At 44.8% G+C, this 23,598-nt stretch overlaps 1 protein-coding gene across 3 annotated transcripts in view; it reads right to left on the minus strand.

Annotated features, from left to right (window-relative positions):
- The window catches only part of FMNL3 (formin like 3), a 65,866-nt gene extending 48,037 nt beyond the window's left edge, over positions 1-17,829 (minus strand). For all 3 annotated transcript variants that reach the window (XM_025402507.1, XM_025402506.1, XM_025402505.1), the window contains exon 1: positions 17,420-17,829. In XM_025402507.1, coding sequence (XP_025258292.1) covers positions 17,420-17,545 — 126 coding nt within the window. In that variant the 5' untranslated portion in view covers positions 17,546-17,829. The remainder of the gene's footprint in view (positions 1-17,419) is intronic.
- Between the last annotated feature and the right edge of the window lie 5,769 nt (positions 17,830-23,598).

The raw sequence follows: 23,598 nt of genomic DNA on the forward strand, positions 1-23,598 counted from the left end.
TCATGAATGGCCAGAGACTACTTACCAACTATTCTCTATTCCCTGTTGAAACCCTGGGCAGGAAAGTCCCTTTTCTAACAATCAAGAAATGTTCAGGCTAGGGACGATGGCTCATGTCTATAATGCCAGCACTTTGAGAAGCTGAGGAAGGCAGACATGGCTTGAGCCCAGGAGTTCAAGACCAGCTTGGGCAACACAGCAAGATCCCATCTCTACAAAAAAGTAAGAAGCACAACTGTAGTCCCAGCTACTAAGGAGGATGAAATGGAGGATGGCTTGAGCCTATGAGTTGGAGGCCACAGTGAGCCATGACCACACTACTGCACTTCAACCTGGGTGACAGAGCAAGCCCGTTTCAAAAAAATAAGAAATGTTCAGACAAAACTCAGTGTGTACTGGCCATCTGTCCTGATCCAAGCTCACATCTGTCTATAACTAAACTCCTCTATTCCAGCAGCAGGGCTCCTGGCTGCCCCTCATATAGCTGCTTCATTCCTCCTCCATAATCCCCTCCCATACGGCTCTGCCCTGCAACAATCTCCTCTTTCCTGATCTACAGTTGACTAAAGACCTGACTAAAGCCCCTGTCCTCCTTAAAGCACTGCCTAATTAGCACTCCTATACCACGCTGATCCTCCCTTAGCTCTCCAATCTTTCTGTGTTTATAGCTGTGTGGCACCCTATCACCTCATGATCTCACTTGGTCTTCACAAAACATGTGATTGGGCAAGACAAACAGTATGCCCACATTATAGATAAATAACTATGGCACATAGAGTCTCATAGACAACCTGAGGACATGCACTTGCTTTAATTCTCTTGTTCAAAATACAGTTTTAAGTACGTACATATTTTGTCTCTCCAACTTAGATAGCAAGCATTATCTTCTATTTCTTTGGTATACCCCAAAGCACTAGGGAAAGTGCTGTGTATACAGCAGGCACCTATGACATATTTACTTAATAAATCATGAAAGAAAAGAAAATGGAATGAACATTTAGAATAGACCCAAGACTTCCCAACCTAAAGCCTTCTTTGTTACACTCTTAACAACCTGTTCTTTGCCTTCCAAGAATATATCATAATTAAATATTTATTTAATATCTGTCTTTTCCTTTAAACTCTACGAGGGCAAAGGAATTCTTTGATTTTTTCACCACTATATACCTAGTGATATCAGGAGCACATAGTAAAATTAAAAATAAAAATAAAAAACTTCTCGAATAGCAAATGTCCTAGTGGGATGGCTAAGATTCAAACCCAAATCTGGCTGACTCTAAAGCTCAAATCTTTCCACCACACCCCTTAGCAAAGGAGAACTTGTTTGGTAAACTTTCCCCTATATTCTGCCACAATCCACTCAATCCACTCCAAAGCAGTAATAACAGCAAAGGAGAATCAACCCTGCAAAAAGGAAACTATAGTTAAGAAAGTGGGGCTGGGTGCAGTGCCTCATGCCTATAATCCCAGCACTTTGGGAGGCCATGGCAGGAGTGCAAGACCAGCCTGTGCAACAGTGACAGCCTGTCTGAACAACAGCAACAAAAAAACTGGGCTTTGGCATCAGGCTGCTTGGATTCAAATCCCAACTTTGCCACCTACTAGTGTGTGATCCTAGGTGAGTTATTTAACCTACCTGGACCTCAGTTTCCTCTTCTATAAAATGGAGATTAACAACAACTACTTCACAGAGTTGTGATGATTAAATGAGATAATGTGTGTAAAGTGTTTTGCATGGTGCTTGGTATACCATCATCACACATAAATGTTAGCTATTAAAATTATTAGCTATCCTTATTCCTAGGAGGCAAGAATCTAGAGAAAATGATTGTCATGGTGGTCATAGCTGCTGAACTGACTTGACTTTGAGAAGCTGAGATGCAGCACAGCCTAGAGCTCAGGTTTATTCTCTTTGCTGACTTCAAGGGCTATGGCTCTGCCAAGGCTGGAGAGACAGCTTTCACTGGCCTGAAAATGAAAGAGGCTAAAAATATATAGCCTGCCTGTGTCTGGGGGACCAGGATCATGCCTACATTAAAGAATTCAAAATATAGCTTCAGGGCAAAAGAGCATCTCTTAGGATTCTTTTCACTGTGGAAATAGTGCCAAGCTCAGCACAGGGCACAGGGCAGTGGCCAGTTGCTGACCCCACTGGTGCCCTTTCTCTCTCTTGCATTTTTCTTTTGGCTTAGTGCAAAAAGTAAGAGAGGAGCTTTTTTTTTTTTTTCCCCATTAAAAGTTGGGTCTGGCCGGGTGCGGTGGCTCATGCCTATAATCTCAGCACTTCGGTAGACCAAGGCGGGTGGATCACTTGAGGTCAGTAGTTTGAGACCAGCCTGGCAACATGGCGAACCCCATCTCTACTAAAAATACAAAAATTAGCTGGGCGTGGTGGTGCACGTCTGTAGTCCTAGCTACTCAGAAGGCTGAGGCTGGAGAATTGCTTGAACCTGAGAGGCAGAGGTTGCAGTGAACCCAAGATCGCACCACTACACTCCAGCCTGGCTGACGGAGCAAGACTCCATCTCAAAAAAAAAAAAAAAAAAGTTGGGTCTGGCTGGGCACAGTGGTTCATGCCTGTAATCTCAACACTTTCGGAGGCCAAGGCAGGCCGATTGCTTGAGCCCATGAGTTCAAGAACAGCCTGGGCAACATAGCGAGACCCTGTCTATTCAAAAAATACAAAAATTAGCCAGGCATGGTGGTGCATGCCTGTAGTCCCAGCTACTTGGGAGGACTGATTGAGCCTGGGAAGTTGAGACTGTGATCACACTACTACACACTGAGCTGTCTCCAAAAAAAAACTTCAGTCCACCCCCTCCCCACCCCATTTTTATTCCTCCTTTTCCCTTAAAGGAGGAATACACAAGTAGATAATGTAAAAGAAAAAACTCCAACCAACTCAAAGCTTACAGAATAAAAAATCAGTCACTATTCAGCCTCCAAACCCACTCAATCCTCTCCATAGTTCACCAGTTCATAGGTTGGTCTTTATTTTTCTAGGCCTTTTTTCTATGTATTTATATACAACCACATGTGGTTTTTATAAAGCACTATATATACAGTCTTCTAATTGCCTTTTTATATTATATTTACACACACCTATATATATCTTGGAGATTCTCATTTGCCACAACCATTTATTGAGTGCCTACCCTGTGCCAGGTGTTTGGCTGTACAGTGATAAGCAAACATAATGTCCCCACCCTCATGAGTCAACAATCTGGGAGATGGATAATGAACAAGTAATCAAATAATTGTAAAATGGAAAAAGAATGAATAGGTTGCTAACTAAGACAAAGAATAGTAAGTGGGGAAGATTTGAGAGGTGGCATTTTTAAAAACTGAGAGCTAAAGTATAAACTAGAATGAGTCATTTTAATATCCAGGCAAAGGGTATCCCAGGAGAGGAAACAGCTTGTGCAAAGATCCTGAGATAGAAAAGAGTTTGTCCTGAATGAAAGAGGGCTAATGTGGAACTTCATAAACAAGAGGGCAATAAGGTTAAAAAGGTCAGCAGGTGTCAAATGATGCAGTCCTAAGGGTCCGTGTCAGGAGTTTGCATTTTTCCTTTTAGTATAATAGAAAGGGAAGCCATTAAAGGTTTTTAGGTCAGTGAATGATGCTATTTGATTTATATTTTAAATTTGGATGCTTTGTGGAGAATGGATGGGAAGATGGAGATAGGGATAAGAGAGGAAAATGGAAAGCCAGTTGGTTGGCTGCAATATAAGTAAGAGCTGATCTTGGCTTAGACCAGGGCAGTGGCAGTAGAGAGAAAAGGGACAGGCAGATTACATATACATACAGAGATAAACAGTTTTTTTTCTTTTTCACTTTTTTTGAGATAGTCTCACTCTGTCACCCAGGCTGGAGTACAGTGGCGCCATCTCGGCTCATTGCAGCCTCTACCTCCCAGGTTCAAGTGGTTCTCATGCCTCAGCCTCCCCAGTAGCTGGGACTACAAGCATGTGCCACTACACCCAGGTAATTTTTTAGCAGAAACAGAGTTTTGTCACGTTGGCCAGGCTGGTCTTGAACTCCTGGGTTCAAGTGATCCACCCGCCTCAGCCTCCCAATCTTGTTTTGTTTTGTTTGAGACGGAGTTTCGCTCTTGTTGCCCAGGCTGGAATGCAATGGCGCAATCTCGGCTCACTGCAACCTCTGCCTCCTGGGTTCAAGCAATTTTCCTGCCTCAGCTTCCAGAGTAGCTGAGATTACAGGCATGCACCACACCTGGCTAATTTTGTGTTTTTAGTAGAGGTGGGGTTTCTCCATGTTAGGCTGGTCTCAAACTCCCGACCTCAGATGATCCGCCCACCTCCGCCTCCCCAAGTGCTGGGATTACAGGCGTGAGCCACCTACAATCTTATTTTTTTTAAAGACAGGGTCTCATTCAGAGGCCCAGACCAGAGTGCAGTGGCACAATCATGGTTCACTGCAACCTCAAACTCTTGGGCTCAGGCAATCCTCAGGGATTAGACTACAGGAACATGCCACCACACTCAGCTAGTTTCTATTTTTTGTAGAGATAGGGTCTCACTATGTTGCCCAGGCTAGTCTCGAACTCCTGGCCTCAAGTGATCCTCCAGCCTCAGCCTCCAAAGTGCTGGAATTACAAGCATGAGCCACCGTACCCGGCCTATTTTTGGAGATGAAATCAGCAAGACTTACTCATAAAGTGGGTATGGAGAAAGGGAAAGAAAAAATTAAAAATAACTCCCAGGATTTGCCCTGAGTAGGTGAATGGGAGAGCAGTAAATTTAAGCAAGAAATGGACAATCAGGCTCTTCCCCATTCCTTTTTTTAAGTTAAACAATGTAGCCCTGAGTATTCCTTACATGCACCTTCCGTCACGTGTAAACTGTTCTGCAGAATGGTTTCCTAAAAGTGAGGTGGGGGAGTTAGAGAACATGCGCATTTTAAATGGATAGACCCTGTAAGATGCCTCCTAAAATGTCTGTACCGAATTACTCTGCCATTAATATTGACCATGGACATTGTTGGTCTTCAAAATTTCACCAGATAATTAGTATAAGTATATCAGGCCGAGCGTGGTGGCTCACGCCTGCAATCCCAGCACTTTGGGAAGCCAAAGCAGGTGGATCACCAGGTTAGGAGTTCCACGACTAGCCTGGCCAAGATGGTGAAACCCCGTCTCTACTAAAAACTACAAAAAAGGCCGGGCGCGGTGGCTCAAGCCTGTAATCCCAGCACTTTGGGAGGCCGAGACGGGCGGATCACAAGGTCAGGAGATCGAGACCATCCTGGCTAACACGGTGAAACCCCGTCTCTACTAAAACATACAAAAAAACTAGCCAGGCGAGGTGGCGGGCGCCTGTAGTCCCAGCTACTCGGGAGGCTGAGGCAGGAGAATGGTGTGAACCCGGGAGGCAGAGCTTGCAGTGAGCTGAGATCCGGACACTGCACTCCAGCCCGGGCGACAGAGCGAGACTCCGTCTCAAAAAAAAAAAAAAAAAAAAAACTACAAAAAATTAGCCAGCTGCAGTGGCAGGCACCTGTAATCCCAGCTACTCGAGAGGCTGAGGCAGGAGAATTGCTTGAACCCAGGCAGTAGAAGTTGCAGTGAGCCGAGACTGCGCCATTGCACTCCAGCCTGGGCAACAAGAGTGAAACTCGGTCTCAAAAAAAAAAAAAAGTATATCCTCTAAATTTTCATCTCCTTGATTTCCAGTGAAGTTAAAAAAATTTTTCTATTCTTTAACTTTTAATTATATAACTAATACATAAATGAATTATCCTTGCCAAAAAAAAAAGTAAACATTATAGCTAGGCATGGTAGTACACTCCTGTAGTACCAGCTACTCCAAAGGCTGAGGTGGGAGGGCCCAAGGGTTTGAGTCCAGCTTGGGGAACAAAACAAAACACTGTCTCTAAAAAATATACAAATAAAAATTTCAGATGTAAACATTATAGATAAAGCTAAATTCCTTTTGAATCTGTTCTTCCTATCATGGTTCCTCCCCTACCCCCAAATCCCAGAGGTAACTAACTAGTGTTATCGGTTTTATCTGTACCCTTACAGATTTTTTTATGAATTTAAAATCTATATATAAAAAATAAAAGATTAAGCATATTTTAGAAGTTGTTTTTCCAACAGTTCTTTTAGCGTGAATAAAAAAATATAACCAAAAATATTTTCCTTAAGGCCTAAGTGACAGTTAAGCTGAGACCATCCCCGCTTAGTTAACCCCTCTGAGTGTTAGCTTCATATTGCCTGTAAAAAAACACTGCAGTGAAATACTGCCTCACAGAGTTGTTGTCAAGTTAAATGAGATAACACATGTTAAAGTACGCAGCATACATTTAACAAATGTTAACTGTCTTTCCTTAATCTCTACAAGTTAAATCCAGGCATTTGGTGAGGACCAGACACTGAGCCATTCCTGAAGAGATGAGATGAGGGACTCTACCCAGAAAAAAGAGTGTTGTTTTAAAAAAGATTTTTTTTCATAAGTCCCCCAAAAGATGTAAATTTTCCTACAAAGATTCTGTTATGAAATATCCGAGCAGTCAAAAAAGGTACAGGTCATTTTTTTTTTTTTTTTGGTAAGGTAGAAGAGAGGATTTAAGCATTGCTAGAGAAATAAATGTTCCATCCTTCTCCCAGGCACACGCTGGGAAGCCCACTACCCAGATATTCCCCAAGGACCTCAGGCCTGCAGGAAAGAGTTGCTGCTTTAGGCAGGTAGTACCTCCAAACACAGGATATTACCTAACCTTTGGCCGTTACTGCAAGAGGCCACTGGGTTCCTGGGATTTGTCCAAGTATAGTTGTCTCTTGGTATCCGAAGGGGATTGGTTCCAGGACCTCTCTAGAATAACAAAATCCCCAGATGCTCAAGTCTCTGATATAAAATTGTATAGTAATTGCATATAACCTACACACATCCTGCTGTATACTTTAAATCACCTCTAAACTATTTATAATACCCAATACAATTAAGTGCTATGTAAATACAGTTGTCCCTCAGTATACGCGGGGAATTGGTTCCAGGACCCGACCAAATGGCTCCAAGCCTGGTCCTGGAACCAAAATCTGAGCATACTCAAATTCCACAGGCCCCATAGAACCCATTTGTATGCAAAAGTCTGCCCTCCTTATAAGGTTTTCAATTCTTACCACTCAATTCTCATTTGACTGAAAAATCTGTGTATAAGCACACCCACATAATTCAAGGCCTTGTTGTTTAAGGTTCACCTACAGTTGTTATACTCTTTTGTTTACAGAATAATTACAAGAAAAAAAGGCTACATGATCAGTACATGCACAATTTTTTCAAATATCTTCTATCTGAAGTTGGTTGAATCCACAGATACAGAACCCACAGATAAGGAGGGCCAGCTGTACATCCTATTATCTCCACCTGGATTTTCCCAAAGGTTGAGGGCTAGGGCCCTAGTTCAAAGGGGTAGACCCCACCACAAAGGATCCTTAATCAAAGTTAAATCAAACTGTCCAAGGGCCTGAATATCTCCCTTTGAATGGGAATCACCCAAGTTTCAACAAGCTCTCTTTGTTGGAACCACCAAGAGCGGCATTATTTTATCTGAACCAATAACCAGGGCTCCTTCTTACCAAAGATCAAGAGTACTAACTGTATCAAGGAGTTCCTGCAGTAGAGTTTCCTCATCCAGCTATCACTTCCCATTCCTCCAGGCTGGAAGCCAGGGCTTCCTTAGCAAATCCAAAAATGGGCTTTAAAACTCCCAAAGTACTACATGTGTTCATATATACATGGGAGGGGGAGGGGGAAATAGGGACCACAGGTTTAACTGGATTTCCAAAGGAATCTGTTACCCAAAAGATTCAGAACTACTGTTGAGAGATGTCTCAAACATATTCCCAACTTATAAAAACTTTTACTCTGGCCTGAGTAACTGACCAGGGGGTGAGTGTAGTATGTACACCCCAAACTGCCCCTTGATGAGTTTTACGGTAGAGCCCACAGTACAGAGGAATCAGGTATTAAACTGACAGGCAGAGGCAATAAAAAGAGGTCCACCTCTTTCCTAAAGGTGTGCCAGGAAATCGGAAAACCAAGAAAGCGCGACATACCATGGCTCTGTCTTTCCTTTTACTGCTCTTGAAGCTTCATCCTCAATTGGCACACAGGACAAAAGAGGTACAGATAAGTGGAAGGCAAATCTCAGCAGGGATGCCAACCACATTTTGGGCAGGATCCTTCTTCATTGTGTGGGACTGACCCAAACATGACCCAAACACAGAGGGATGGTTAACAGCCTTGGCCCTCAGGTAGAAAGCCTAGCACTCCCAGTCAGTATGATAATCAAAACATCCTCAAGTGCTTCCAAAAACTCCCTCCTGGGACAATACCTCCCTCAGTCGAAAGCTACTTTAACTTATGGAATTCTGAGAGGAGATAAAGTGGGTAAAGTATATACAATAAATATTTTTAGCACCTTTATAGGTTACAAAGTATGTTCACTATGTTGTCTCCTGTAAGCATCCTCAAAAATCTGTAGGATAGGTATTATCCTCACACATGTCATAAACGATGAAATTGACTCAGAAAAGTTACAGGATTTGCCTAAGGTGCAGCTAAAAAAAAAAAAAGACTATAAAGCTGGATCAGAACCTAAGTCTTCTGATTCCAAAACCAATGGTCTACTGCTTCCTTCCAGAACAAAATTTTTTTTAAGGTTTCATGGGAAACACTAGGGGGAATCTATTGACTGGCTCCCCAGCTTCTGTGCAAAAACAAGAGCAGAAACTGCTCTAAGCTATAGGTAGTTCTTAAAACCAAATATCCATCTCCTAAAGTACCCAACGACCAGGCAACTTTCTTAGGCACCGAACAATTAAAAGAGGACTATGATATTCTCCATTCTGAATTTGAGTAGAAATGAGCAAACAGGGGAGAAAGAAAGTACATATCTTCCCTGTTATTGTGTATAAGGGACCCAGAGGTCAAGATCACCAGCCCCAACTCCAGCTTTGGCCGTAACTCTGGGTGAGGGTGGGAAGGTGGTAAAAGAGATGGGGGTGGGGTATGAGGATAAGAATTAAACCATCACTAATATACAAGAGCCTAAACTTGTCCTCTACTGGCAAAATCTGCCATGTAAATAATTCTGCTAGCCCCTCGTGGTTCTGGACATTATTGAGAACATCTTTGAAGGACCTCAAAATACTTTATAAACTAAGAAGAGTATGCGTAATAGTAAAGCTGAAGGAGGGGAGATACTGCACCCCACCCAAAAACAAAAAACAAAACAAAACACCCTATCCATGCCCTCCCCTACCCAACACACAAACCCCAACCCACAACTTTGTTGTGAGGTGATGGAAGACAGAAAGGGTAAGAGAACCTGGAAAGAGGAAGATTCTAAAAGAGGAAAAGAGAGGGGGAGAAGAAAGTGGGAGGCAAAGACAACAAGAGTATCTCCAGGACACAGAGGGAGCTTGACACTTCTACACCTTTCTTGGGGGACTGACTCACTCTCCATGTGGAACGAAAACAAGATACAAAGACATAACTTTGCCCAGAGAGGCAAAAGAGAGAGACTGGAAATGGAATGCAGGAATTCCAGCTGCCCAGCTCAGTTCTATTCTGGAATCCACTTCACTTCTTCATGAATAACAACCTTAAATCCCTGAAGTTCTCACCTGCTGCTATTCAGAAGTACCCAGCGAGAAGGAGGAGAGGGAGAGCCTGTGTGCTGACAGGACCCTCCCCTACTCTATCTTCAAAGTAAAAGGTCCTCCCCGTTCTTTAAAGTCATTTCCGAACCGCGATGAACCCCCAGCCTTTCCCTGGCACTGCTATTGCTCGGCTCAGACGTGGGAGAAATGTTTCCCCAGAATGGAAGTGAATGGTCTGGCAGACCAGATGACACGCTGACTTCAGGCAGCCAGCACTGCTGTCCCATGGGCTTACTACAGTCACTTCTGGGGCACATACTTTGATGCTGACCACAGAACCAGGACCCTGGCTCTGCCCAGCCTCCCCAAGCAACCTCAGGGGCAGAGGAGGATCTGTGGTCTCATTTCCTCCCCACTTTGGCTTCTTTTTTCACTTCACTGAAGATTAGTTATTTCCACCAAGACCAGTTCCTGTTCTCACCAGCTGTAGCAGTTGTTTCCCCACAGACAGAATTATGAAGCACTGGTGTGGCTGCCACCTGGACTGTCCCAGCTGCAGAACACAGACCCAGTGAGTCCTGAGAAAGGGCTTTTTTATCCTAAAGTAGCAGGAAGAAAATAAGGGGCAGGAAGCAATTCTAAGAACTCCACAGTGGATACACTGGTGTCCATTTTATTATTTTAACTTTACATAATAGTTACAATGGTTTCATATGTGAAAAATATTTTATAATGAAAAAGCATAGGAAATGTATGCATTTATTACATTGACATATGTATATAATAAATCTCCAACAGAGAGCAAAGAGCGCAAATAAAAGATGGCCAAAACACTTGCAATGAACTGTTCAAAGAACTGCAAAGTAAAACAAGATACCATGTCTAATTAATCAAACTGGCAAAGGCTTTAAAAACATTAATCCACTCAGTAATGGTTGGCTTACAGAGAAAGGTAGACACACATATACTAAGAGTGGAAAAGGTAACTGATAAAACTTTTTCAGAAGATATGTCTCAAAGGCCTTTAAAAACCATATACCCTTTGGCCCAAATAATTCCACTTCTAGCAATTTATCCTAAAGAAATAATCAGAGATGGACACAAATATTTATGCACAGGATGTTCAACACAGCATTATTTGTAACAGCAAAAAAAAAAAAAAAAAGATTTTAAAAGGGTAAGATAGGCTGGACACAGAGGCTCATGCCTATAATCTCAAAACTTTGGGAGGCCGAGGCTGGTGGATCGCATGAGGTCAGGAGTTCAAGATCAGCCTGGCCAACATGGCAAAACCCTGTCTCTACTAAAAATACAAAAAATAGCCAGGTGTGGTGGCACGTACCTGTAATCCCAATTACTCAGGAAGTTCAGGCAGAACTGCTTGAACCCAGGAGGCAGAGGTTGCAGTAAGCCAAGACTGCACCACTGCACTCCAACCTGGGTGATAGAGCAAGACTCCATCTCAAAAAAAGAAAAAAAAAAGCAACATAAGGCAGTGATAAAATATTACAGAGTACTATGCAGTAATGAAATCATGATACTGGGCCGGGCACAGTGGCTCATGCCTGTAATCCCAGCACTTTGGGAGGCCAAAGTGAGTAGATCTAAGGTCAGGAGTTTGAGACCAGCCTGGCCAACATGGTGAAACCCCATCTCTACTAAAAATACAAAAAAATTAGCCAGGCATGGTGGTGGGCATCTGTAATCCCAGCTACTTGGGAAGCTGAAGCAGGAGAATTGCTTGAACCCAGGAGGCGGAGGTTGCAGTGAGCCGAGATCGGGCCATTGCACTCCAGCCTGAGCAACAGAGTGAGACTCCATCTCAAAAAAAAAAACAAAAAACAAAAAAAAAAAAACCATGATACTGAAGAATGTGTAAGCAAATGAGAAAATGCTTAAAATAGTCAATGAAAAAATCAGTTTACAAAACAATATACACAGTATGGTCCCAATTGTTAAAAAATATATATACATGTACATCAAAGTATTAATAGTAGATGGTGAGATTACAGGTTTTATTGTCTTCTTTATAATTTTCAGTAAGTTCCAATTTTACCTATTAAACATGTATTATTTTCATAATCAGGAGAAAAGAAGCTATTCTCTATCCTCTTCCATTCTTTTAAAAACACTTTCATACATTATTCCCTCTTTTAAAAACTATTTGGAAATAAAAACCATTATATCCTACAATCTAGCAAGTTTTGAGTTTCTATCCCAAGGAAAACTCTAAATATTGAAAACACTTTGTATGCCAAGATGTTCATCACAGCATTGTTTATGATGGCAAACAGAAGCAAAAAACTTAAATGTCTAAGAAAAGGTGTATAGGTAAGCAAACAAAGGTACATTGACTTGATGGACCATCATACAAGCATTTAAATGTTTACAGGCCAGGCTCGGTGGCTCTTGCCTGTAATCCCAGCACTTTGGGAGGCCGAGGTGGGCAGATCACCTGAGGTCAGGAGTTTGAGACCAGCCTGGCCAACATGGTGAAACCCCGTCTCTACTAAAAATACAAAAATTAGCCAGTCGTGGTGGCAGGTGCCTGGAATCCCACCTACTTGGGAGGCTGAGGCAGAAGAATCGCTTGAACCCAGGAGGCAGAGGTTGCAGTAAGCAGAGATAGTACCACTGCACTCCAGCCTGGGTGACAGAGTAAGACTGTCTCAAAAACAAAACAAAACAAAACATGTACAATTACTAACCTGGGAAAACTAATGAAATAACAAAAGCAAAAAACAAACAAACAAACAAACAGGATAAAAAACATATATACCGGCAGGGCATGGTGGCTCATGCCTAAAATCCCAATACTTTGGGTGACTGAGGTGGGAGAATCACTTAAGTCTAGGAGTTTGAAACCAATGTGGGCAACAAAGCAAGACCCCATCTCTACAAAAAATGAAAAAATTAGCCAGGCATGGTGGTGCACACCTGTGGTCCAGCTACTCAGGAGGCTGAGGCAGGAGGCTTGCTCGAGTCTGGGAGTTCAAAGCTGCAGTGAGGCGCAGTGAGCCGTGATCATGTCACTACACTCCACCATGGGTGACAGAGCGAGACTCTGTCTTAAGTAAATAAATCAAGTATCAAAACATTGTATAAAACTCTATGCAGAGAAAAAAATATAAAGGTTTTAAAGCACATCAGCTGCATTTGGTAAATGAACTAAGAAAATATTTGCATTTGGTAAAGAAACTAGAGAAAATATGGATGTTTTTCTTTAACCTAAATCTTTAGTCTTTTCTTCTTTCTGAATTGTCCCATACTTTCTTTAGAGAATAAGTATTACTTTAAGAGGAAAAAAACAAAAAATGCTGAATCTCCCTCTGGGCAATGAAAACATTCCCAAATGACAGAGTCCACTCTATCAGTCCCTTCCCAACATGCAGGCTTCCCCCAGACTAAAGCAGGGTCATATCAGGAGGTCAAGGGAACAAGACTCCTCTCTGTGGCCTAGGGTCTTCTCTGTGGGGTCTCTGAACAAGAAGAAGGTTCCTCTGACCAGCTGCTGTCAAAGGCCCTTTCCCCGCCCCCTCCCAAGTTCTATTCCAGCCTGAACTAATTCACCACAATCCTGAGGGCTGGGAAAAAAATTTCCACCATGGCGATTTGGAACCTGATATTTAGTCCGTTTTTCCCAGCCCCTTTCTGTGTCAAAGGAGGCCCCTCAAAGCCTCTTAGACAACTAGCACCCAGGCCAACTTAGCTCCCACATCAATGCTACATTTACAGAAAAACCCCCAAGTTGTCAGTCATCACCAGGGAAATGTGAGAGGAGGAACTGCAGCAGGGATAGCCCCTGTCACACAACCCTACCCTCATGCCCTGAAAGCCTCCTCCTGAGGGATATGCAGGGCTTTTTCTGGCATCAGAACTTTGAGACTCCATTTCAAATCTGTACTAAATCAACAAAGAGAAAAATCAGAGTACAATCACAACAAAGACAGAGAGCTATCCTTTCAAAGACCTTAGAGCCCTCTGCCTCCTTTCTCTAGGGAAAATCCAGTACTGGCCAGAATACTAGCTTCTGAGCAACTGAGTTTGGGTAGTAATCTAGTTTGGACCAAAACACAGACTTGGACTGTATCAGACCAGAGATTGGCTCTCATTCTGGTATTCATAAAGATGAACTCCATTAATTGCCCCAACCCCAAACTTCTCAATACCCAACAGAATGGGAAGTGCTGCTCAGATAGGGGGTAAGGAAGGATGCCAAGAAGCAGTGTAACACAGCAGCTTCACAACCTTTTTCACATCGAGGCACACCTAGAAAATAATACTGTTTGTACAGTACATGGGGTAGAAGCTGATCCCATCCAGAGGGAACTGACTGGGAACTTTAGCTGCCCCTAGGAATAAGGGGAAATCAGTATCCCAGCACACCTGTGACCCATCTGCAACACACCAGTAGGGAAGCCCTGAATTAAGGCACTGGGCTGGGTTAGGATTCTTGGAATCAATGTCCTCATCAAATCTTCTCATAGCCGTCATCTCAAGCTCTTCAACTTGGGCTGACAGATCATATGTCTGGAACAGAAAGCTGGGAGCCTGTGGTCTTGACTCAGCACTGATACAACTTCCCCAGCGGAGGATACTCTTCAGGGGGTTTTCCACAGACACACGGGGGCTGAGGAAGCCCTCCAGCTTACAGCAGCAGCCATATTCTGAGACTGGATATACACAACAGGGTAATTGGTTTTATCAGATTTTTAAACTTTAAAACCCCTTTTTGGGAACACAAGTGATCTCAGATCTGAGTCACTGCTGAGAGGTACAAACTTAAAAGCTACCATTTACTAAGCATATAGTAGATGCCAGACTCTGCTAAGTATTTGACTTCCAATTTCATTAAATCCACACAACAACCTCATGTGGCAAATGCTATTATTATCCCCATGTATAAGAGGAGGCTGGGACTCAGATTAAGTAGCTTGCTTGAGGTCAAACACTCTTCTAACCGAAGACTATGGATGAAACAGTATTTGAATCCACTCTGATTTGAAAGTCCGTATGCTTAACCAGGACACCACTATGTCACCTCAACAAACCTCCCAAATAGCTTTTTCAAAAAACCAAACCAGTTATAATGAAGCTGACAATCCGGGAAAGAAAAAGGTGATAAAGGAACAACTTATCTGACTGTTTCAAGCCAACAACAAAAATAAGCTAATCTGGCCAGGCACCGTGGCTCATGCCTGTAATCCCAACACTTTGGGAGGCCAAGGCGAGTGGATCGCCTGAGGTCAGGAGTTTGAGACCAGCCTGGCCAACATAGCAAAACCCCATCTCTACCAAAAATACAAAAATTAGCCAGGCATAGTGGCACGCGCCTGTAATCTCAGCTACTGGGGAGGCTGAAGCAGAATTGCTTGAACCTGGGAGGCGGAGTTTGCAGTGAGCTGAGATTGTGCTGCTGCACTCCAGCCTGGGTGACAGAGTCAGACTCCATCTCAAAAAAAAAAAAAAAAAAAAAGCTAATCTATATTGAGTACTTACTGAGTACTTACTACATTGAGCACCTTATATACAGGGGCTCACCTAATTCTCACAATCTCACCAGAACAAGATTACCTCCACTTTACAGATGAGGAAAAAGTCTAGGCTCAGAGAAGTTAAGATACTTGCTAAGCCAGAGTCCTTACTTTTTCAACTACACTATGCTTCTCCTGACTGTTCAGGAAATACACTTGAGCCTGTACCTGGGTCAAACATCTAACTCACAGTCAGTACTATTCCCAAAGCATGGTAGAAAAGGTACCTTTCAGAACAGTGGACACAGGGACACTTAAGGGCCCCCAGAGAAGAACTCAAATCCCCAAGAAGGGATAATTTCCCTGTATTGGAAAACTGAAGTGAAATCTCGTCTCCTGAGACAACTAATTAGCTCTGGCCTGCCCTGTTCCAACCCTTCATCAGCAGCAGCTCAGGCACACAAAAACAAGACCAAAATAAAAGGCACAAGAAAACAAATCAAAATTTTATACAGAAAAGCAGGCAGGCAAGTGGGTGGTCCAGTCCCCCGTTTGACCTGGGTTCTCCTGGTGCTCTGGTGTTCTGGTTAACTAGGACACCACGTGCATTTTGTGAATATTAAGCCATTCGTTTGCTAACTAAACAAATTGGTCAACCAAGGGCCAATGAGAACATGATGGATTCTGGTTCTGAGCTCTCACAAAAAATGGCTTGGCAGCTCCTACCTAAGGCAGCCTTCCACCCAATCCACCTCACCCCATCCCTTTCTCCCCAATTTCTATAGCTAACTTGTGTCAGCTTGCTGGGGGTTTTCACACCCCCACTGGAGTGCAGATCCCCTCCCACTCTTTTCCCCAACAGTTGGGCTCTTGTTCTCAAGGCCACTAAGTCCGTCTCTTCCTCAGCCTGTGAGATGGTCACAGCACATTGGTAATCACTGACTCACCCGATCCCCCTGAGGAGGCTTAGGGGAAATGCAGAGGGCCACAGGATGTATGGCCCACATCCCTTTGGCCCTTTGCAGAGCTGGCAGGCAGAGAGGTGCCAGCGACACCACTTCCCCTTGGAACACTGTAGACCCTCTTTGAGCCAGCTCTGGTACCAGTGGGCTGATGTCAGGCTCTCTACCCTCGAAGAGGCCAAGATCTCTAGACAGCTCCACTGTTGCCAATAGATCTAATCTCCTTATTCCAAGGCAGATGAAATCCAATAAGGCTGCTAAGTCCACAACTTATCCCTCCTCACGGGCAGAGGCAAAGGCAAAGTCGGCCCTTCAGGCCATACCAACAATAACGCCAGAATTATTACTGCTTCTCAGATAACTATTTGGGGAACTGAGAACTATTTCCCCAAGTTTCTCAAAGATTAACCCTGGTTTACCAATGTTTTCGCTCTGCAAAACTTCATTTTCAGCGGCAACATTTTCTCTGGCTTCTTCCCAGTGATACCAGCTCAGAACCTCTCGCTTCATAGAGCCACTGACATCAATGTCCAATTCCCATACCAAAGAAGAATCCCAAAGTCAGTTCTAAAAATCCATTTACACAGACCGTTTGAAATCTACAGAAAGACTAAAAAGCACAGGCTAAACAACACAAACCAGTCACGGTGGCTTAACATGAAAAGTGGGGGAGGAGGCGGGATGGTTTGTGTATTGTTTCACTTGGAAAAATACCCCAGTGAAATGGTTTATCCACATGTTCAGCCTTTTAGGCAAATCCACTATAACTTAGCAGGATGCCTGCAGGCCGTTCTGAAAATAAGCAGAATGGCACACTCCTTATTCCACCCCTTCAGGAGCTGCCAGCCCCTTCCCTATACCCTTCTCCCCCCAAACATCTGGTCTGGGCTGGGAGCGGGACCCACTCCCTGGGAAGCCTCCATGTTCGCAGGAGAGGCGGTGTCCTCACTCAGGGAAGCCTGCTAAGAACCCGGCCGCGCTTCTGAATTCCCCCCACCGTGAGAGGCTCCTGGCTGAGAATGCTAGGGACAGGGAGCCTGGCGAGGAAGCAGGGAGACTGCAGAAGGGCAGCAGAAGGGGGAGGAAGAAGGAGGGAGAAGCCTGGTTCCCAGGACGGTCTCGAGCTGGGGACGTCTCCTAAGCGTCCAGCGGTGGAGGCGTCGGTCCCGAGATCCCCCACGGGACTGTCCGGGCCGGCCAGCAGCTGCTCAGAGGTTCCTGGGAAGAAACTGGAGGCTGAGATCCGTCCGGGACCCCGACTGAAAGGGTGGGCGGGACGGGGGCTCAGGACAAAGTCCCAGCTCGGGCGTCGGGACCTGAGGAAGGCGGGGGAAGGGGCTGGGCTCAGCTCTCACCAACACCAGGGCGAACCTTTCCTCCAGCTCACAGGGCTCAGGCATCGGCATCTTGCCGGGCGGCAGCAGCAAAGGGACAGAGGGCGGCTCTCCCGGGCCCCCCTCGGCGCTCTCCAGGTTGCCCATCGCTGCGGGGCCCCCTCAGGGGCCTCGGCCCCCCCACCTCCACGCCCCGGAGCTTTCGGCTCTGCGGCTCCGACCAGGCTCCTCCTTCAGCGCCGGCTCCCCTAGTCCCGACTCCTCGGCCCCGTCGGGGTCGCCGGTGGTTCCCTGGAGTCCCTCAGGAGGCGGCGCGCGGCGAGGGCGAAGGCAGCGTAGCGGACAGCCGCACCGAAGCGAGGGGGACGGAGGCAGCCGGCTGTTGCTCACACCCGCCGCCTCGCCGCGCTCGGCTAGCTGCCCGGGCGCTGCCCCTCCCCGCCCCCCGCGCTCTTTCCCTTCCCCCCACCCAACGTCGCTTCCTCCCACCCACTCCCGGCCGGGACTCGGGCTTCCCCCGCGAGCGCCGACTGCAGCCAGCCCGCCGCGCGCCCCATTCATGCAGGCCCCGCCTCCCTCCCAGAGGCCTCCCAGGCGACCCGGCCCGACCCGCCTGCGCCCGATTGACGGCCGCTTCTGCCAATCACAGGTCCTCCCGCCCTTGACGGCCTCGTGCAGGGCGCCGAGCGTTCCCTGGCGGCCTCAGCCGGGATCGAATCACCGCGGTTCCCAGAGGGCGTGAGGCGCTGGCCTGGACACCCCGGGAATGGGCCGTACCCTTTTTCACAAGGAACTCATGATGTATACAAGTAAGTAAAATATTATACAAGGCATGGCGTACAAAACTACAAGAGAAGTAGAAACAAGCAGGATACTCAGAAGAGGGAGAGAGACAGTATCCGTTAAGAGTCGGGGTGAGGGGCCGGGCGCGGTGGCTCAAGCCTGTAATCCCAGCACTTTGGGAGGCCGAGACGGGCGGATCACGAGGTCAGGAGATCGAGACCATCCTGGCTAACACGGTGACCCCGTCTCTACTTAAAAAATACCAAAAGCTAGCCAGGCGAGGTGGCGGGCGCCTGTAGTCCCAGCTACTTGGGAGGCTGAGGCAGAAGAGTGGCGTAAACCCGGGAGGCGGAGCTTGCAGTGAGCTGAGATCCGGCCACGGCACTCCAGCCTTGGCTACAGAGCGAGACTCCGTCTCAAAAAAAAAAAAAAAAGAGTCGGGGTGAGGGAGATCATGGTTGGACCAGGCATTGAGGGATGAGGAAGCCCTTGCCCGACAGAGGCAGGGGAAAAGACATTTAGGAGGAGAGGAGCTTAACCATGGTCACAGGCTCATCTGGCTGCGTGTGAAAATGGAGAGGCGGGAGAAGAACGCTGTTCTGGGCTCAGTCGGCGGGTGGGTCGTTGATGATGCGGTGGACATTTGTTGTCTAGCCGCCATCTTCTTCCAGTGATAGCATCCTCTTTTCTTTTAGGAAACCACCTCTCCCCTCTTCTCAGTCTAAATGGAGCTGAACTTTATCCCCGGTTCCGAAGGGCCCCAAGACCTAGGCCCAGTCAGTTACAACATTTTCCTCCTCTACTCTTAGACACTGTTTTAGGGATTGTCACTTGACCCAAACCCAGACAATATGATATATCCAAGGCTTTCTCTGTAACAATCAGGAAAGAGGCACTCACTCTCTCTCCGTTTAGGCTGCAAAATTGTTAGAATGTAAACCTGCAGCCGCTGGTGGTCTCTTATCATCACCTGTAACACATCAAGCCTGCTTGAGAATGAAGCCAATGCAGAGGAAAGGCTACGAGACAGAAGAAAATTCTAATGACATGCCAAAAACCTGGATCTAACCATGCCTGAAGTTATCACCTAGATTTTTCATTGATTTATTCAACAAACATTTATTTGAAAAAGCTTATTCTATGCCAGATACTATTCTGGGCATTGAAGATACATCTGCAAACAGCATATACATTGTGTCCTCTTAGAATTCACAATCTGTGTAGAAGGAAAGATAGACAATAAACTAGATGAGTAAAATGTATAGATGTTAGTGATCAGTGGTATTAAAAATAAAACTGAAAGGGGATAGAGATGGAAGAGGCATTAAGATTTTAAATAGAGTTGCTTACTTGGGAGGCTGAGGCAGGAGGGTCAATTGAACCTAGGAGGTTGAGGCTGTAGTGAGCCATGTTCATGCCACTCCACTCTAGCCTGGGTGACAGGGTGACTCTGTCTCAATAAATAAGTAAATAAAGCTGCTGCTTGTCACAGGCATGATGGCTTCCAGGTTAGTTTTCAGAGCTGGAGCGCCAGCCACATAGGCCTGAGGGCTTACAGTCCCAATGGGGTGGTTGCAGCATGCTTCATGGCATCTGGAGGTGGTGTTGCTACTGATGACGAGCAGATGACTGGGCTGGAGAGGGAGGTCATGATAGCCATGTATGAGACTGGACCCATACAATATACTACCCCAAAAGGCAACTTCAGGCACCAGGGAAGACCCTAACAGCTCCCTCCATCACCAAGAGAATAGCGAGCTGCATCTGTGAAGAGGACAACAGTGCTGTCAACTGGTTCTGGCTGCACGAAGGCGAGACCCAGCGATGCTCTAAGTGTGAACCCATTACAAGCTGATGCCCCACCAGTTGGCCCAGTGAGCCCTGGCAGTAATTGCTCAAAAATGTGCTGTAAAGTATCTTCTCTCCAATAAAGACTAGCCATTGCATTGGCTCCTTCTTCCCCTCCCTCATAAGAAATTTTTTAAATAGGATGATCAAGGAAGGACTCACTAATAAGATAGCATTTGGGTAAAGATCTGAAGAATGTAAGGAAATAAGCTATATGACTATCTAGCGAAGAATTATCCAGACAAAGGGAATGGCAAGTGCATACTATGCCTGATGTATTAGAAGAACAGCAAAGATGCCAGTGTAGCTGGAGTGCAATGAGCAAGGAAAAGAGTAGTGAAAGATGAAGTCAGAAAGGTAACCAGAAGCCATGTTGTGTAGGATATTGTAGGTTATTGTGTGAGGACTTTGGTTTTCTCTAAGTAGGATAGGTAGCCATTGGAGGATTTTGAGCAGAGGAGTGATATGATCTAACATGTTTTCTAACAGGGATCACTCTGGCTCTTGCATTGAAAACAAACCAACTGAAGTATGCACAGGGAGACTAGTTAGCAGGCTAATCCAATCATTTGGGTGAGAGATGGTTTGCACCAGGGTGGTAGCTGTACCAGTGGAAAGAAATGGTCAGATTCCTTATAGACTTTAAAGTAAAGCTGATGGAATTTCTTGATAGTTTGAATGTGGAGGGTGAATGAAAGATTACTGCAAAGTATTTGACTTGAGCAACAAAGACGGTGGAGTTTTCACTAATTGAAATGGGGAAAATGATAGGAGGTGTAGGTTTGGTGAGGGGAATTGGAAAGGGAAGGTCAGGAACAAGTTTGGGCCATGTTGAGTTTGATTTGCCTTTCGAACATCCAAGTAAAGATAACCACTAAGCAACTGGATATATGTGAGTTTGCTTTTCAGACTCATATATGTCTTATTGCAGTTGCACCCCACTGGGACTGCAAGCCCTCAAAGCCTACATGGCCAGCGTTCCAGCTCTGCAAAGTAACCTTGAAGCCATCATGCCTGCGACAAGCAGCAGCTCTACTTATTAATTTCTGCAATTTGGCAATGTAAATTTGGAAATCATCATCATATAGATGCTATTAAAGCTAGTAAATTCTTTTTCTAACTCACTCTGCATTGGGTTCCTGTTGTTTACAACCAAGAGGTAGAAACTAGAGGTAGAAATGGTCTTTCCAAACCATTGAAACCCTTTTCTGTGAAGCTCAGCCTCTTCTAATCAGTGAAAAAATTAATCAGTTCACATCTTATCCCCTTTCTTCCTCTCTATTTCTTAGCCTAAATACGTGCTTTCCCAACTGCTGTAGCAGACTCGTCTAAGCAGAGGTGTTATACCAAGACTGTAGACTTCCACTAGACAAAAATTGAGAATTCAAGAAGGGAATAATTCATCAGTCATTTATCATGGATGCACAAGGAACATATAGCAAAAAGAAGAAACTTGATAGGACAGCGAATAGCAGTGTATTCACCTTTGTGTGGTCTCTTGATCCCTAGCCTTTTAATTCTGTTTTTGCTTACCTCAAGCATAACCACCAGATTTATATACTCTAGGGTCTTTGGGGGTCTGCTAGATTACTGCTTTCATTGTTAACTCCCTGTTCACCCACCTTCAAATGCTTACTTTCTATAGGATAAAACTAAAACTCCTTACTCTGATATTCGAGGGTCTGTATTATCTCCAAACTTTAATGTATTCTAATCAAATCAGCCCTTTGCTTCAGCTGGAAAGGTCCATCTCCAAACATTAGTTGCTCATTCTTATGTCTAGCTTTGCTCTTTGTGGTAGACAGAATAATGGCTCCCAAAGTATCCATATCCTAATCCCCAGAACCTGTGTATATGTTATCTTATGTGGCAAAAGGGACTTTGCAAATGTGATTAAGTTACAGATCTAGAGATAAAAGGATTATCCAGATGATCTCAATGTGATCACAACAGTCTGTATAAGAGGAAAGGCCAAAATGAGGGAGGGGGATGTGATGACAGAAGTAGGGGTCAGGGTGAGGTGGGGCCATGAGCCAAGGAATGCAGTAGCTTCTAGAAACTGAAAAAAGTCAAGGAAACAGATTCTCCTTTCAATTCTCTATAAGGCACATGACCCTGTCAACACTTTAATTTGAGCCCTGTTAGACCTAATTTCAGACTTCTGATCTCTAGAACTATAAAATCGTAAATCTGTGTTGTTCTTAGCCACGATTTGTGATAATTTGTTAGAGAAGCAACAGAAAACTAACATATTCTTGCTGCGTCCCTGATCTGGATTTCTTCTTCCTTCTACTCCATCTATCCAAATCCTACCCAGGCTTAATACAATCGTTAGGTTTATTGGGTGCTTATGTACAAAACATCTGACTAGATACCAGTAGATAAAGAATGAATGCAAGATAAAAAGATGAATAAGAGACCTGCTGCCAACTTCAAAAGAGCTCCAAGTCTGCAGCAGGGGAGGCAAGGTAGAGAGAAGGAGTATGGACCCAGTTTGAAGGAACCACATAAGATCATTGGTATTATATTGGTGGGTGCCAAGTTTCAAATCCCATCCTGGAGTTTTCCCAAATTCAAATGATCATGACTCTTGTTTCCTCTACTTTTCATTTAGAACTTATAGATATGCAACTCTTGGTTCCTTTACTTCCTTGTTGTTTATTTTATTTTCTTTTTTTTGACAGAGTCTCACTCCGTTGCCCAGGCTGGAGTACAGTGGTGCAATCTTGGCTCACTGCAGCCTCCACCTCTGGGTTCAAGTGATTCTCCATCCTCAGCCTCCCGAGTAGCTGGGATTACAGATGTGTACCACCACATCCAGCTAATTTTTGTATTTTTAGTAGAGACTGGGTTTCACCAATGTTGGCCAGGCTGGTCTCCAACTCCTGGTGATCCACCTGTGTAGGCCTCCCGAAGCTGTTTAATTTTTTGTCTATGTCTTGTCTGGTCTGTGGAGCTTATTTGTTTATTTAAACACATATATACATATATATATCCAGTACCTCTTTTGTTTCAGGTACTAAGGAAGATCCATCTATGAATAGGTGTCTTTCTTCCCTGTGCTTACAACCTAGTAGGAATCTAAAAGCCTCTCAAACTAATGTTTACAAAACAGTATGATAAGTATTGTCATAGAGGGACATGCAAAGTGCTACTGAGAGAACTGGGGAGTGGATAACACTTGAGCCAGTGCTTACGGGCAAATAGATGTGCCAAATGGAAAAGAGAGAACAGTGTGATGAGAAGGTGATGGAAAGAAGGATGATCAGGAAGGAGAAAAGGCATTCCAAAAGGGGGAACGATACAGGTGAAAATGGATTGTTTGAGCAATAGTAAGAAATTCAGTGAAGCTGAAGAGTAGTGTGTGTAGCAGGAAGAGAGGAGATAAATCTAGAAAGACAGGTCAGATCAAGTTCAGAAAGAGCCCTATGCTAAGGTAAGAAGTTTGTCCTTTTTTTTTTTTTTTTTTTTTTTTTTGAGACAGGGTCTTGCTCTGTCACCCAGGCTGGAGTGCAGTGGCGTAATCTCTGCTCACTGCAACCTCAACCTCCTAGCTCAAGTGATCCTCC

The sequence above is a fragment of the Theropithecus gelada genome, chromosome 11 (genome assembly GCF_003255815.1).
Source record: "Theropithecus gelada isolate Dixy chromosome 11, Tgel_1.0, whole genome shotgun sequence".
Classification (NCBI taxonomy): domain Eukaryota; kingdom Metazoa; phylum Chordata; class Mammalia; order Primates; family Cercopithecidae; genus Theropithecus; species Theropithecus gelada.